The sequence below is a fragment of the Solea solea genome, chromosome 5, assembly GCF_958295425.1.
Source record: "Solea solea chromosome 5, fSolSol10.1, whole genome shotgun sequence".
NCBI lineage: Eukaryota > Metazoa > Chordata > Actinopteri > Pleuronectiformes > Soleidae > Solea > Solea solea.
Window position 1 is genome coordinate 20193886 of NC_081138.1, and position 17109 is coordinate 20210994.

The window sequence follows — 17109 nt, forward strand, 5'->3', positions numbered from 1 at the left end:
TTATATTGATATTGATATTGAAACAAATGACATTAGAGTGTATATTGTTATTATTTTATTCCCCAGCCCTGTTTCAAAACAAGAAGGTAATCCAGGCACTCAGGCTTATAACTTGTGATGTCGCGTTAATGGAGGTCTCTAGTCGAAACATGTTGACTTCTTTTTAAGAGGATTTAGCCATTCCTTCCTTGTATTTTGCTAATTTGTTAGGAGTGCCTGGCTCCATGCTAGTGTTGATGTGCAAGTTTTTCTCATTATGACCAACTATTTGAGGTCACATGTCAGTATCAGCTTTCTGTGGGAATATTGTGTTTTAGATTCTTTACGTTTAGTTACACAGTGTAATGAATGCTTCCAAGACTGCATCCATAGCAGTATTTTTTTTTCTAGTATGGATGTTGTGTTTTCAGATGGAAAACAATCTGTGGCCAGACTACAGTGTCATCTCTGTATCAGAAGTATTCTGCGTTCATGCTTAAACATCCTAAACATATTTCATGTGAAGTGCACCGGGCACCGGGCGCCAGTGTAAACTGGAAGCAGATTCGGTCCTTTGCTGTTGTTTATGTAGTTTCAGAAAATACTAACAAGAAATTCAAAGTAAGCGTTAAGAGAGCTTTTCTTTCTCAGGTGATTGATGAGTTGTGGCCACTAAAATAACAATCTAAAAGTGACACCGGGTGTTTTTGTTGTTTCTGCCAGTCCCGACTACAATGTAACCCCTGAGTTTTAAAAGGAAACAAACCTCTTAATGTTTGGGTCTCAAAACCTTTGATGTAGTGTGGATGGCGGGTGTATTCATAGCAGAATCTGTGGATATTGTCAGAGTTTAATTAAACCACTCTGAGCACATTGACTTTGAGGTGTCCCCCTAATTTTCTGTTGAAGACTGCAGTGTTTTAGATTTCTTGTTTTGCTGGTGTGTTTCAGACTATGTGTTTTGGCTGACTTGGTGTGTGTGTCTTGCTGAATTGTTTCCCTGGTGACTGGCGCCTTGCTGCAGACTCAGCATGTTGATGTTTTCTGTCTTGTGACATGAAACTGTTGCAGGACTGGCCTTGAATGTATGCACACACACATACACACACACACACCTGTTCTCATTAAACACACTTGAAAAAAAGACAGGCACACACACACACACAGACACACACACACAAACATGCAAATTACAGAGATGTTTGTCTGATTTGCACACATTTGCCTGGCCTGGTCTGCTTTGTGGGTTGTTTGAGTTGCAGAATGTAGGTATGATGGGGGGAAAAATTCAGAGGAGGAGGAGTGTGTTGAAGGAAGACATGTTGGAGGATGGAGGTGTCGAGTGGAAGAGCAAGACTCTCCTGCAATTTTTTTATTTTACCTGTAAAACACTACACAGACTCCACAATGAAACCCAGACCTCTTTTTTTCCTTATTTGTTTAAATGTACACAAGTTTTTTTTTTTTTTTTTTTCATTTAATGAGACACAGCATGAATCCAGGTCCAAGCATCATATAAATGGCAGCTTATATTGTCCACAATAAGTCCTGTGTAGAGTTGTCTTTACATGCTGGAAAAAAGGTAATTATTTTCATCTATAGCATCTCTTTCACCTCAATCAAATGAGCTTTACTTGACATAACACACACAGCAACCTTGGGTTTCCCGAAAGGCGCTTTAGAAATCAAAGTTGATATTATTTATGATTATTAACACCATTAATACAAACAACTAATACGTGGAATTAAAGATTACAAATACAATTTTTGTAGGACAAGGATTGGGCTGTGATTTTGCTGATGCAAATGTTTAAAATTCCTCAACTCAGTGCCTCCAATAAAAAATAGTTTGTAAAAATATTGACATTAAGGAATGAAGGAATTTGTACCAGTTGCACAAGCAGACAGTGGTATGGAGGTCAAGAGTAACAGTGCAGTGTCTGCTGGTAAGAGGCCATCGTTCTGTCTCCACTCTCAGACTAGATGGAAACATGTTGTTTATCAGAGGTTGGGGGTAGTGAAGTATGGTAAATAGATTTCCATACCATTTTTAAATAGCCAACTTCTTATACTAAATACCTTAGGTGGAAATTTTTATATTACCAGCAGTCCTGCAACAGCTGCTGCTACCTCTGTTTCTCTTACAACTGCCTCAGTTACTTAGCCATCTGCTGGTGCTACTACAACTTCTTTTATTACTACTGCTAATAGTACTTTTCCCAGTAAGAAGCCAACAGCCTATCTCTTGCTGCTACTAAATCCACCGTTTAACACCACTGCAAGCCCTGGTGCTCGGGCCATGCTTGTTGTGAGTATACCAGCAACTGTTACACTTAAGTCTAGTTCACATGACATGGTTTTCAGCCCTATAATCCACTCCTCAATTATTTTTGCTTAAGAGACCTTCAACTTCACACTTAAGTCTACGCCAGCACAATTCAAGGTGGTTTAAATTCCTTGATGTAAAATCAGTTTACTTTTATCCAGCTGTTCCCAGGAGAATAAAGGTAGACTTGTCCACTACTCTACACATGGGGGTCCAGACCATTTCACCACGTTTGCCGCCCCACAGGCAGTCTCAGAACCTGACTCACTGGACAGGATACTTTCAGGCATGGCTAATGTGTTTGTGTTCTATCTATGAAGTTGACATTGCTTGGCAAGTCGGTTTAAATAGACTAAATATAGAACAAGGGGAGAATGAACCCATGAAGATGCACAAGCAGTCTAACGGGCTCCAGAGGGAGTGTGTCAGCCAGGGCAAATGGGCCATCAGTTGCTGCTGCCGCTGCTTTAAAACAGAATTGATCTCAGACAACATGCTCTCTGCACTGCAGAGACTGCATTGTTGGGCTATTTATTAGGTAGTTTATTGGAGAAGTCTGGTGGTAGTAAAGCCCGGCTTCATTAAAGTGAGGAAGGCCAATGGCTAAGTGGTTGAGGTGGCCGATCAAACGCTGCTGATTTCCTCAAGCTGTTGTCTGGCAGCTGCAGTGCCTGTGGATTAGTAAATATGAAGCATTAAAAACGATAACACTACTTTTATTTGAAGGGCCTTTTAAAGACACACAAGGACACTTAAACAAGCATTTATAACAAAAACAAAAACTGGTGATACATATAATAATGATAAAAGAGTCATAGAATGGCTAAAGCCTGGTGTTTTTGTATGTTTATTTGAACTTGTGCAGAAGCTGTGAGCATAGTAGATCATATCATTATGATTGTCATTTTACCCCCTGATAAGGCTCTGTATTTAGCTTCTGTAGTCTTATCTGGGATCTGTTGTGTAAATGTGTTCACAGCCCCTATGCTGTGCTCACATGGAAGTCAGCTAAGAAAAAGTTTAATATCTGACCAGTTTATGCATCAGATCAATAAATGACAGAAGGGAAAAGTGGTAGCCTTGTTTTTGTAGAGTTGATACAAAGGGCATGCTTTCAGCCTGAATGCATCCATAAAAGTAATACAGGGAAAAGAGGGTTCAAGGCCTCTTTCCCTCTCTGGGAAAGTGGAGTGTTTTTTAGTTGTAGTGGTGGGGGCTGCATTCTCCTATGTTTACTTCCCTCATTTGTTGTTTGGAATCTGGTTTGGGTGTTTTGTCTCATTCATAACTCACTTCTTCCAGACTTCTTCTAAAGAAGGGCCATGTCTGTGCATGCTGGGACACAAACTCTGCCTCTCTCTCTCCTTCTCTCTCTCTATTCCCCCTCTCACACACACGCACAAACCCACCCACACACGATCACACATTGAACAGCATGGGGGATGTTTTTCCGGTGCTTTGTACGGTCTGAAGAGATGAAAGCACATCATTAAAGTACAAAGTAGGTCTTCTGGGATTTACTGGAAGGAATTTTTGCTTTTGTTAACCCCTGACTGAAGGGATTACACATTCAACCTGGAAGATTGTCTTCTGGGTTCTGTTGTTCAGCCTGTTGTGAGATTAATTTGATCATATTTGACATGTCAGTGTTTGATCATATATTACTGCTGCCAAGGAGGGTATGTTTTGTCCACGTGTGTCTGTCAGCAGCGTAGCTCAAAAAATAAAGTTTTTTGATGACATTTTCTGGGGATTTAGTTTATGACCCAATGAGGAAATAATACGATTTGTTGGTGACCTTGAGTCAAACATTTTTTGTTTCAGTTGTTATTGTTACTTGGCTAACATGTTCTTACGAAACAGTGGACCTAATGCATTAATATTCTTAGATTTCAAAAAAAGTAATGTGCATGTGTAGACTTGGTGTGTACAACTCGAGATAAATTTGTACACACAGATGTCCCTGGCACACACAGATATTTATGAGACAGTTTACAGAGAGTTGTGGTTACTCTGTGTACCCCATGTCTCTCTGCCAAAGTAGGGGCTTTCAATCTACATAGAGTGGACTCATGTAGGCTTGTATCCAAGATGCTGTCGCTGCTGCAGCTGACACGTCATATGATATTGTAGGAAACCTTACGTGAGCCCTCTGCCGGACTCTAAGGGGTACTAAATTAAATAGGCACTTAATGAGATAGCAGCATTTGCATTGCACGCAGTTAATTACAGTTTATACCTGAACTGAACTTTACATCCTGCATTTGAAATAATATCAAATTTCGAATAAGAACTGACAGCCCTAGTTCTCAATTTAATGAGACACAACCTGGGACCTGGAATGAGTTGAGTCCAAAGTATACTTAGTGTGATTGGGTCAGGTAGGGACCTGCGTTACTGCTGTGGATTGAGTTTCGATGTGTCAACATGTCAAACATCCAAAAAGGTTCAAATAGAGTTGTGATTATCCAATTCGGATACATCGGCACGGTAAAGGTACTGGTTGGCCGCTCAGCCGACAGCTGAGAGCTGAAGCAACTGATAGCTGAGACCCGGCATCCGGAGTGTACAACAGAAACCCGGAGACAGTAGACCAGAAACCGGAGACCAGAGCCTCGGGGACGGACACAGTAAACAACATGCCGCTGGTGTGTTTTAAGTCCACTTGGAGCTGAAATCTGCGGCCAACAGCTGGTGCCGTGGCACTGAGTCACATGACAACACTTGTCATGTGGCTCAACTGGCTGCATTTGATTGGCAAGATTTTGTCAGCCATAGCCAACAGGGAAAGAAATAAATTGCACATGTTATAAATAAAAAAAAAAAAGATATTAAATTAAATATCAGCCAAATGGAACGGCGTAAAAGTAACGTTCTTTCTTCAAATATACAGTATACTCAAGTAAAAGTATGTTGCAATCAAACTACTCCTAAAATTACAATTTATCCTAGAAGAGTAAATGTAGCGTGTTACTACCCACCTCTGGTCACTGCCCTCAGTTAGATTTCAAAATGTGTTTGTTTGCAAAAACAAAACCCATATACTGTAATTCCCCTCACAATGCATCGTATAAAATGCCCCAAAGAGATAAGCATGCAGGTGTCACACCCTGTCTTCAGGGGAGATGAACATGCTAAAGAAAATACCTGCATGAATCAGCGACTCTTGCTTCGAGGCTTATGATGGGGGTGATATAGTTTACTTTTTTTCCTCCAAATAAAATTGTTTCCTCCAAATAAAATTGTATCACATGTTGAATTGTATCACAATTACAGATACTATGTGTGAATACTAATGATCACGGTAACTGTTGCATGTCTTCTGGCAAAGATAAAATAAGAATTTATGTTTTAATCTTATAGCAGATCTTTCATATCACTCTGGGATCTTTCACAGTCTAGAAAAACATAGGCTTTTTATATATATATATATTATTTTATTTTTATTTTTATTTTTTTTACATGTGATAAACAACTAGTTATGCCCCCTTTACCCTCACCCAGATCCTAGAGACTGTCAGGCCTGGTAATTATAGGGACTGCTAGTAAACCAGGCACATCCATGACTACTTTTAGTGAACAGTCACACCCATCCCTGGAATTCCTGGAAGTGAACATTACTGGTTTGGCTGCGATGAAATGCCTACTGTAATTATGTGGCCTTTAATTGTGCTCTGTTAACACCGTCAGATTGGGATGAGCTGTGACCAGGGACTGAAATGAGTCGCTTGTTTGTGGATTTGAGGCTTGTTGGATTCAGTGGGAATAGTTTGTTTTGTTATAAAGTTAAAATTTTTCATCATTTCATTCTGCCGCAATCACGGGAAAACAAAAGAGGCCAAAACACCGTGGCCCTGTTGAAGGTTTTTGAAATGAGCATTTCACCTTGTGTTGTAAAGATGTATATATAATTGCAGCTTCAACTGGATTCTTTGTTGCCACCAATGACCATGTTTTTATCATATTAGTTGTAGAACAAGGCACTATAACAAGTTATAGGGTCTTTTAATATAATTTTGTTCAATATACCAAAACAATTAATACAACAAAAATAACTGATTGCTTCAGCCTTCATTTAGGGCTGACATTCGACTGATTTGGAAGTAATTTTTGTGGCCATATCGGCCAGTCGCGATGGGTCATTACATTTGTTAAGTACACATGTATTCAGTACCTAGTGACCTGGCTCCACCCAGTCTAGCAGGTAATCGTAAAAGTTGAAAAGTCTTTTGATAAGTGTAGAACATCCAGGCCTTGAAATCTGGTTGTAATAGGTTGTCCAAGATTTTTTTAAAGGCTATGAGTGAGTCACACAGCCAATGAGGCCAGGCTGCCACAAGGTGAATGGGAATCTTATACTCTGCCTCCATCACCCTTTCCATCAAATTCCAGGGATATTTCTGTCTTCCCACGCCAAATAAACACACTAACACAAAGACTTAGGAATGTAGACAACTCCTTCTGATCTTCACTCAGTCTGGGCCTCTCTCTCTCCCCCTCTCTCTTAGTCAACAACATGTGAAAAACAAGACAAGACTCACTATGAAGAAGTGGAGCTTTATGCTGTGTTTTCCACCAATCATGTAGACCGGTGGTTTTCAAACTTCTTCTTTCTTTTTTTTTTTACCTAGGGCTCACCAAAGGCCAAGCCAAAGACGCACCTGTAGGCAAATCCAAGGAAATAAACATCACAAACTTATAGGAAACACAGTGCACCTTATTAGAAACAAGTTGTTGTTTAAATAATCACAATTTCAGTTTGAATCACTTAACTTTGATCAAACAACATGGGTTAAAACATGTTCATAAAAAACATTGCTGTGTTTAATCCGTCATAGACGGATGGGCTGAATAGCAAACAATTGGTCACACTCTTGCCACTCTCCTCTGCTCAGATAGCCTGGATTCAATTATTTTTTTTTAAATATGAGTGCTTGATAATCTGATAATTATTTGTCAACTCTTAACTACCAAGATTAAAATGGTTTATGTAGACTCGATGAATGTATCTGAGAGAAAAGCAGGATGTCTTCAACACCACACACCTACAGCTGTGGCGATCTCTCTCTCTCCCCCTCCCCCTCCTCCTCCCGCCCTCCTTCCCTCTCTCTAACCAATCTGCTGAGCCAACAGGTGGAAAAGGTGTATAGTGTAAACGTTGTGCAACAGTTGGTAACGAGGGCCAATTACTTTTATCTGCCATTTAAAGCCATTGCGTATGTGATATCAGCGTTTTTGTTGTGGTGCAGACATCACATTAGCTTTAAAGGGAGGGCTACCAGCAAATGTACCTTTTTTTTATATTATATAATAAGTATATTTTCACAACCTCTAAGGAACTACAATCAGTGAGCATAATTAAATGTGATGTATCATCACAGGAACTACAGTACATTTTTGTAATGGTATGATCACAGGCAGCGGAATCTTCACACCCTGTGACGATGTCAGTTTATTGAACATCAGCCAGGGAGGGAAGCATGTCAAGGTTTTCATCACTAACAGGAAAGATGTTCCGCTCGTGCTTCATCTGTGTAAGTGTTTTTCCCTCTGACCACACTGTAATTATCAACAGGAAGCTTCAGACCACACGGTCCCTGTGGGACACCTTCATATGCTTAAAAGTGCGGCGGGAGGAGGAGGAAATTCAGAACACCTTTTGATATTCTTGTCAGCTGCTGTGTGCAAACTACAGCTCTTTACGTACCGAGCAGTTGGTGCAAGATGTGAAAACTGTCTGTACTTGTTTATTTATACAGAAAAGTGACACCTTGTGTATTTTCTCCCTCAAATAACTATTAAATGATTTAACTGTCAGAGACCCAATGAGGCTGCCTCTGAGTCATCAAATAGGCATCTGCAAAAATACTTTCCACCAGCCACTGAAAACAATACAATGTCTTCCATCTTGTCCAGTAACCAAAACCATTTTCTTCATCAACGTGCTGTGAGCCCATTTCTGGAATCTCTTCTTAAAACGATGTGATACTGTGGCACAGTGTGTGTTTTATTTGAATTTTCAATTACGTTGATTTGCAATTTTAATTAAAATTTGGAAGTTGGAAGACAGTTTTGGAGGTTTCGGTAAAAGATAATACACTTAGTGAAGTGGGAGTTTACTTCATCTAGATAAGTGATAGTTGGCGCTAGGGATGGGCATTCCATGCAAAAACACTATTCAAAAGTCATAACTAATTAGTCGAATATTTGTCTAATAATCGCATACTGGCTCCGTCATTGTTCCGTCAGTCTGTTGCTGCCGCTGAAAATATGCGTGTTCTATTTTTTCCGGATGATGGAGCACAACGCTTTAATTCAGCAGAATTCAGCAGAATTCAGCATGCGCGACAGGAAGTCAAATACTGATACAACATCACAAGTGTTTTTCCAGAATAAAATCCCCCATGTTGACACCATATCATATTTTACCAGAGAGATTAAATAAATGCCAATGAATCTAGACTGTTGTGTGTTCGATGCTAAAATATGCTAAGGTAGGTTACAAGTGAGCTAAAGCAGACAGCTGCCTACTGACTCAAGAAAAGCGATAAACTATAGCAACTAAAGGTTAACAGATAACTTGTGATAGATTACACAGGTTAAAAGTGTAAAGAATGTAGTGTAGACGGGAGTACAACAGTGTTCGATCTCATGGAATCCAGACGAAACGGGAAGCGGCATCGCAGCGGAGAGTCAATGATGTTGCTCAAAGCTTTATGACCCGTCTGTTTGTCAGGATGGAACGATTGGCAGGTTTTGCTGTCTAGTATCTGAACCTGAAAGTACTGCTCAGCCATGTGGAGCTATGAATGGAGTGAATGAATGGGGATCCTTGTCTTAGTAATGAGAATCAGCCTGAAGACACACACTACTGACTGACTGATCTTCTGAATGACTGATGCACTGACTGAACCTTAACACTGACAGACTGTCTGCTTGTAACAGAGCATGCTTTGTATCACGCTGGAAACACTGAAATATTGTTGTTTTTTCTGTCCATTATCAACTTATTTTTCCTGCTTGACGAGACGGTGGTGTTTCCTGATGAGTACGGGAACAGACTGTCCCGTTTTAGAGTTTGGACACTCGGGTAATGCAGTCAGCCACATACTCCAAACTTTCAACAAATAGTAAAAAAGTTTTGAGTAGCTCATATTGTATATGTACAAAGAGAAAACTTTAATTTCTTGCCTGCGAAAAAACAAAAGTGCACATAGTATGAAGAGCAGCTGAATGCTAATGAACGAAATGGTGCAGATTGATATGCTTTTGTCTGCTTGTCCGTAACAGACGGGTACATGGTCCTGTTCATTCTGTTGGTGGTGAAGGAAGACCCATGTTTGAATCTCCAGCGCTCTGGAGTGAATCAACAGTGATGGATATCCTGTTGTGTTTTTTCCTGTATGAAACTGTATCGCTATATATTTTGCCAGTCCAGGCCTCGCATTCAGCATGTCACTTTTTATTCAAAATTCAGTATTATTTACAATAATACAATACAATATTTCTGAAAACAAGATTGTATAGTCAGACAATCAGAGGTTCAACACTGAATGCCTGGAGCATCATGACAGCAGCTCGAGTTGGTGGCTGATCTTGTGGAGGGTGGCTGAAAACAGGGTTCAATGGTTAAAAAGGCTTTTGATTCTTTGTTAAACAGACAATCAAGTGGGACTGAATTTCTGTATGGCTTTTCATGCCACACGTTACTTGTTAAAGAGGGTGCTGGAGTAAATTAGTCCAGGAACAACAACCAGACATTTTCCTGCCAATCAGCCAGTGACTGGTGTGAGTTTCCCAGCTGACCTTCCTGCTGGGCTGGTATTTTCGTTTCTCTGGCAACAGGGTATTGGCTTTTTGACCCACATGAGCGGACTGTATCACAGAGCAATGACAGAATGGAAAAGATTAATTTCTTAAGTACTAACCCTAACCCTTTAATAACTTCATGAAACCATGAACTTCCTCATACCCCTGATTGAGCAGCTACAGGAAGGAATAACTTCCTGTTTATACATATATTGATTTAAATACACACAATTGCATGAAATTGAGATTTCCTTGGCAGAATCGTAGGGTTTTATGTGTATCACATTAATGAGCTAGAAGATATCTTGTCCTAAGTAATAATCTCATGCTAATGAATCGCATGTGGCCCAGTATTACTACATACAGTTTCTGTTTATGTTTATTTTTGTTGTCTGGCTCCCCCAGCTGGCACATACCACTATGTGTGTGTATATGTAAGACAAAAAAAACAACTCACTACCTTCTCCATTCTTCCTCTCTCCTCCTTCTCTCCTTAAATTCATCATGTACTCCATCCATACATCCATTCAATCCTTCCACATGATCCTCATTTTCTACTTTTTGCTTATAATCCTTCACCTCCTCCTCTGGTGCTGTGCCCCTATTTTAAGCTGGGGTCTAGGATGTGGCAAGCACTTAGTGAAATGCCCCAAAAAAAAAACACCCCAGAGCGAAACTAACTCCAGGCAGAGATGATCGCCGCTTGTTCTCTACAGTACGTCACAAAAATGTTACCTTTCCAAGCTCCCATCAACTCCATGCATAGGTCAGAGGGCAATATGGAGTCAGGGGGGTAGTGGTGCCTCATAGCAGAGAAAGAACATTCTGTACCAGAGATCTGTACTGGTTTTCTTCTGCTGAGCACAAACAGGCTAGAATGTCTGAACGTTCTGATTGGCTTCCGCGTCAGGTGGAAGGTCATCACATGGTCACTGCCGGTTGATGAATGTTGTATGAAGGCTGTGGGTGTGTGTCTGGATTAGGAGTCTGACACTGACTACACTGTAATTACACTCAGTTACTGCATTCATTCTTTTGTGTTTACAGTTAGTGACACACTGATGCCAGCCTATACCAGTGTTGAGTATTGGTCTGATACCATGGTGTTCTTTTCTCTCTTTCTCGCATGTTAGCATGACCTCACATTTCGCATAGACACAGAGAGTGAAGCAGACACGGCAAAAAATGAAAGTAACTCCAACTCTCAAATAATGATCCTTAATTTGGACAACAACCTTGGTGGCACTGGCAGCTAATGGCTATCTCAGTGTTTCCCAACCCTGATCCTCAGGGAACACGAACAGATGTTGCCCTGCTCCAACACACCTGATTCGGATGAACAGCTCGTTACCAGGCTTCTGCAGAGCTTGTTGACGAGCTGACCATTTGAATTGCAGACTGTTTTAAACTGAAATGTAATAATGTTACATCGGTTACATGTTAAAACATGTTAAAACATAGACCTGATGGTCAAGGCAAATGGTCCACATTCATTTATAATATTATTTGCCCGAAACACAAGTCTGCCAACCTGATCGGGATGGAGTTTGGCTGTCTTTTTTGTTTACATTACCGGCAGCTGAGAACACTGCACCCTAGCATACGCAGCAGATGTTTATGAGCCAGCCTATAGGCTATTATTGGATATTCAGTGCACACTGCCCCTCTACCGAAGGAGGTGGTGCTTGCTTTTTGCAGAGAGAGAAGAGTCTCCCTCGTGTTCTGTAGACTTGTATCTCAAAGATGCTGTCGCTGCTGTGGCTGACACTGTTACATGTTATAGTAGAAAAGCTTGTGATGGCCCTAGTGTGTCCCAAAATGCTGTTCAAGAAACCTTTGTTATATGCGAGGGCTGTAATGATTAGTTAATTAGTGAGAAGTATTTTCCTGTACCGTGAGCTGCTTGCACACAGCTGTGAAGACATGTTTCCCATAAACACACTTCCTTTTGGTGCTGAGCTCTGAGGTAGAGAAGTAAAAGATCAACCAGATGGTTGGAAACTTTCTGTTGTGTCTCAGGCCCTGGGAATGACTCGAATTTGACATCTGTTTTTTGGAGGTTTTTCTTCAAAGGCCCTTACAGTTGGTGTGTGTGGCTCTTTCGGCACCCATTCATCCATTTTGAATACTCTACTGAAACAAGAACACGCCTCATGAATGATGAGGACTAAAATGTTGATTCTGAAGCCATTCTGGGTAAAACAGTGAAACTTGCTATTGTTACTACAGTAGCAGTAGGCATCGCCTTTGGTCTGGTGTATCTATTTGACAGAGCTAATAGGGGCAACATGCTGAAACATGTGTCTGTGTTTTTATCTGTCAACATCCTGTAAACAACACATAATTTCCTGTAACTTAACTTGGTTGGTTTCTCTTTAAACACAGCCCTATGGTTAACCTAAGCAGATGACATAATCAAAATTACAGTCTTTATTCTTGTTTTCCCCCAAGATATCCATGCTCCTTTGTTTGTGCCCTACAGACGACACATTAGTAACACACACCAATGACTTCAAGCTGGGATTTAGAGTTATTCCATAGTGGTCAATTGTTTCTCTGGCAGATTGTGTGAACACTTTGAAGGTTCTGCGGGTTTGTCAGTCAAGCTTCAGGGTGGATGCTGCTAACCTTTTTCCTGTGTGTGCAAGTTTATGCTTCTTTTCTTTCTTGCTTGCTTTCTTGCTTTCTTTCTTTCTCTCCCCATGACTGTGTAATTGGAATGTGCTAAACCAAACTTCTATTGTCGATATTTCCTATGAGTGTCCATTAAGTTCATGGAGGCCAACTCTCACAGTGTTTCTGTTGCTCTCCGTCTCCTTCATATTTGATAACAATTCACCAACTACAAAGACAAAACCAACAGTGAGGTGCAGCTCCGTTCCGTACGTGGGTCAGTCCAGTGTTTTCCTTCAGTAGCTCCCAATCAGATTTTCCTCTCATCGGTTACAGTATCCTCTTATTTAGAGGGACACCACAGCAACTAGCTGAGTTATTTGAAGCGGTGCCTTTTGGAAAACCTGGACAGGAGATGCCATTGTCAGTGAGGATCTGGGATGAGCCTCACAGTACTACTGGGCTCAATACCAACAACTGAGTGGAACAAAAGCTTCGACTTGCTGTTTGCTACATTTGGATTTGTTGGCCGCATTAACATTTCTGAGACAAAAGAAACACATACAGAGTTGTTGTTTGGATATGAAGCAGTCTGAACTCATCCCTGTGAGTGCCTGTTTTTGATTAGTGTTTTAAGAGCTCTATTCTGGGCAGGTTCACATGTGTTTACACATTCTTTGTCAGTCATTCTCCAGTAAATTTGAATCATTTGTTCAGGACTGTAGCCAGTAGCATAACTGCCAGAGGCTAAATCAAGCTGATATTTCACTGGTTGTGATTATTTCTCATGCTGGTAGTCAAATGCTGCCTTACAGTGTGGGAACAATTGTGTTACAAGCTATTAGAAATGATCAAAAGTGAAAGCATGTTCATGCAGGTTGTCAGTGACACCCTGAATAACAAAGGTGCAACATCAGTAGTGTTGTAGATCAGACTACTTGTCGACAAATTATTATTTATTTGTGTATTTGTGATTTATGGCCTACAAGAAGATGAAAAATGTCCATCAGAGACCATTGTGACTTTCTTAGTGGTCTTGTTTTGTCCAATCAACAATCCAAACCTCCCAAGTTCCACTGTAAAAGATTAAATCAACAATCAAAAAAATTAACACGGCAACTGATTTTCAACCTCTTTTAATCAATTTATTGACAAATCATCTATCGTCAGCGCAGTATCATGCGAGAACTGTGTCCTAGTTCTCGGTTTGATTAAAAAAATGTCAATCTGTTACTGTCGCCATTCCTAATATATTTATAAGATAAAACAAACTTCATGTGTGCAGAAGTAATGAAATTGAAGAGATTTCTTGAATACATTTTGAAGCTGTAGATTCCCAAGCGGTGGTGACATTTTCCAGGATCTTTAAATGCTAATTAAACACTGTGAACCTTGCATTACATTCAGTAGAAGTTAAGAATATTCTGCAAATAATACCATTGATATTCATATCGCATTTTGGCAAGAAATACCCCTCCACGGAAGGTGAGGTGCATTCTGTGGTTGAGCAGTGGATCGGTCCCTTCTGCTACAGTATACATTTATGCTGACATATCAAACTGATATTTGAGAAAACTACAGGACCTAAAGCGTTAAACATTCTTGAAAACCATCGATAATTTATGTTCCACATTTGGTGTTTTTATTTATGCACAGACCCATTCGCCTGTAAATTGCTTTACTGTTGATAGGAAAGCTTAATCATTGTAGCCTGTACAATTGTAATATGCAATTATAGGTATCGGATTACTAGATACTGTTTAACAAAAGTACCCAAATGGGAACACAGGCATATATGTGTGTTGTCGTTCATGTCAGTAAATAATTTTCCCTCTGTTTCTGTCTCCCTGCCAGAATGCCCCGAGAAGTGTGAACGAAAAGTGTGCACAACAGAGGGCGAGTGCTGCCACCCTCAGTGTCTAGGCAGCTGCACAGTCCCTGATAGTGACACAGCATGTGCCGCATGTGTGCATTACTACCATCAAGGGCGCTGTGTGGCTGACTGCCCTCCTGGAACCTACAAGTTCGAGGGCTGGCGCTGCATCAGTGCTGAGCTATGCTCCAAATTCCACCTCCCCGAATATTACAGCTTTATCATCCACGATGGAGAGTGTATGCCAGAATGCCCATCTGGGTACACGCGCACTGCACCCAACAGGTGAGATGCATTCTACACAGAGCTAGGCTGCGAAAAGGGCTACTGGGTGGAGGGACTTCTATTGTTCACCTGACATGTTGTGGGTTTGACTCCCGGCTCCGCTAGTATAGATGCCTATGTGTCCTCGGGCAAGACGCTTAACCCCATTTGCTGTGCCTGCAGCGTGTGAATAGGTATGAAAGATGAATGATAGAAATTGAGCTGCACATAGATGCACTGTATGAAAGTGTGAGTGAATGGGTGAACGGCAAAACTGTAGTGTAAAGCAGCTTTGATTGGTCATCAAGGCTAGAAAAGCACTATATAAATACAGACCATTTACATCAATACCAGTCCCACATTCAGCCACTGGTTTTAATGTCAACATTTCATTAAGGCTAGAACAGAGTGTAATACAACAGCTACAATTAAGGGCCATGAGTTTATAGTGTGGACGTTTCTGGTTAAACCTCCCAGAATCTCCCAGAAAGCGTTCAGCTGTTCCTGTAAAACCATTGACACAAATTGTGTCGGGGACAGAAATGAAAAATAAAAGGTCAGGGGAGAGCTGAAGGACTCTGGTTTAACAATGTGTGCTCGTGAAATGACATTGTACAAGTTAACCACATCCTGTCTCTTACATCTATGTCTGTCTATCTGTCGCCAGTATGTACTGTACAGCCTGTGATGGTCTGTGTGATAAAGTATGTGACGAGAAGGTCATCGACTCCATGGATGCTGCTCAGTCTCTCAAAGGCTGCACTGTTATCAAAGGCAACCTGCATATCAACATCCGCAGAGGCCGTAAGTACTGCAGTGAACCACAACAACACAGCAATAACACCAATCCTAACATGTCTACTGCAGCCTGTGTTAGTTAATGGAGGGCAGACAAGTTTATCTTTACTTCACCATATCCTGCATGCTTTTTTGGCTAATCTGTTATAACGACCTGTTAGTTGCATACCTTCATTGAACCATATCAATTATGTCATCACAAAGAGTCCACTTTTGTCTGAGAACATCAGCAGAACTCTGTATCTATACATTATTTTAGAGGGGTAGTGCACATATTTAGCATCAGCATCTTACACACTAGGAACTCCTAGTTAGTTGACGACTATGGATGTTTTTGAGTGGCCGATGATGATATTTAGAAAGCAGGGTGGCAATGGCCCCATGTATAATTTTTTATATTTAAAAAAATATTTTGTTCATCAACCTTGTCAGGGCAACCATTAGCTGCCGCCAACTAGCTCAGTGCTGGTCATTAGTTGGGGTGTTTTCATACTTAGCTTGTTGTTCCGAAACCGGGGGCATTTCTCCCCTAGATGATTTTAATGGGTTTGTGTGAGCACAGCAATCGCATGTCGTTATGCCACAAATCAATCGGGTTGCGCTTGGTTGCAATTGCTCCATGAGGCGGTTTGTTTGCACTGTGTATACAATCTATCACCATCCAGAAAAAGGCTAATTTCCCAAAAAACACCTGACCAATCACAAAACCGTTTACAAGCACGTAGCGCTGAGGGCATGTCGGTTCTAGACTGTCGTATGAAAACGAATCAAACTAAGGTTAAGTGCAACACTGTGACATATAACCCCCTGAATCGAAACGAAATACAGGTATGAAAGCAGCCCTTCGATTATTTGATCTATACTATAAACTGCATAACTGGAAAAATCCCGTTCATGGAGCCAAGTGGGACATGAACAAATGGGCCAAACAAGTAGCAAACAAATAGATTAGGTAATTCAGGAAATAAGTTATTTATTCATTATTTAACTCTATAGATGTTCATATCTCGAAACACCTAAAAATCTTTCACACTTTCAATAACTTTTGCACAGCTTGGCATATTTAATCAATAATTACTTGATGAACCTAATTGAGTCAATCCAAAATGACTAACACAATAATAAATAGAAAAAAAGAGAATAATTGCATAAATGGACTAAGAGGATACGTATGTACTAACTGAAGTAAATCTGTATTTAGACAACATGGTGGCAGAGCTGGAGAGTTTCACAGGTTTAATCCAGAGGGTGACGGGCTATGTGAGGATCAGACACTCCCACACTCTGAGCTCCCTGGCCTTCCTCCGCAGTCTCCGATACATCGATGGAGAGCAGCTTCTGGATGAGTAAGAGACACACACATCACACAGTCATATGGTATTTTACTTTATGAGTACATACAATCACAGTTTTAGCCCCAAATTGTGTTGGCATATGGTCACACTTT

At 40.7% G+C, this 17109-nt stretch overlaps 1 protein-coding gene across 1 annotated transcript in view; it reads left to right on the forward strand.

Annotated features, from left to right (window-relative positions):
• Positions 1–17109, forward strand: part of igf1rb (insulin-like growth factor 1b receptor) — a 41362-nt gene that overhangs the window by 7956 nt on the left and 16297 nt on the right. Inside the window, exons 3-5 of the mRNA XM_058628737.1 lie at positions 14582–14885; positions 15532–15668; positions 16864–17008. Coding sequence (XP_058484720.1) covers positions 14582–14885; positions 15532–15668; positions 16864–17008 — 586 coding nt within the window. The remainder of the gene's footprint in view (positions 1–14581; positions 14886–15531; positions 15669–16863; positions 17009–17109) is intronic.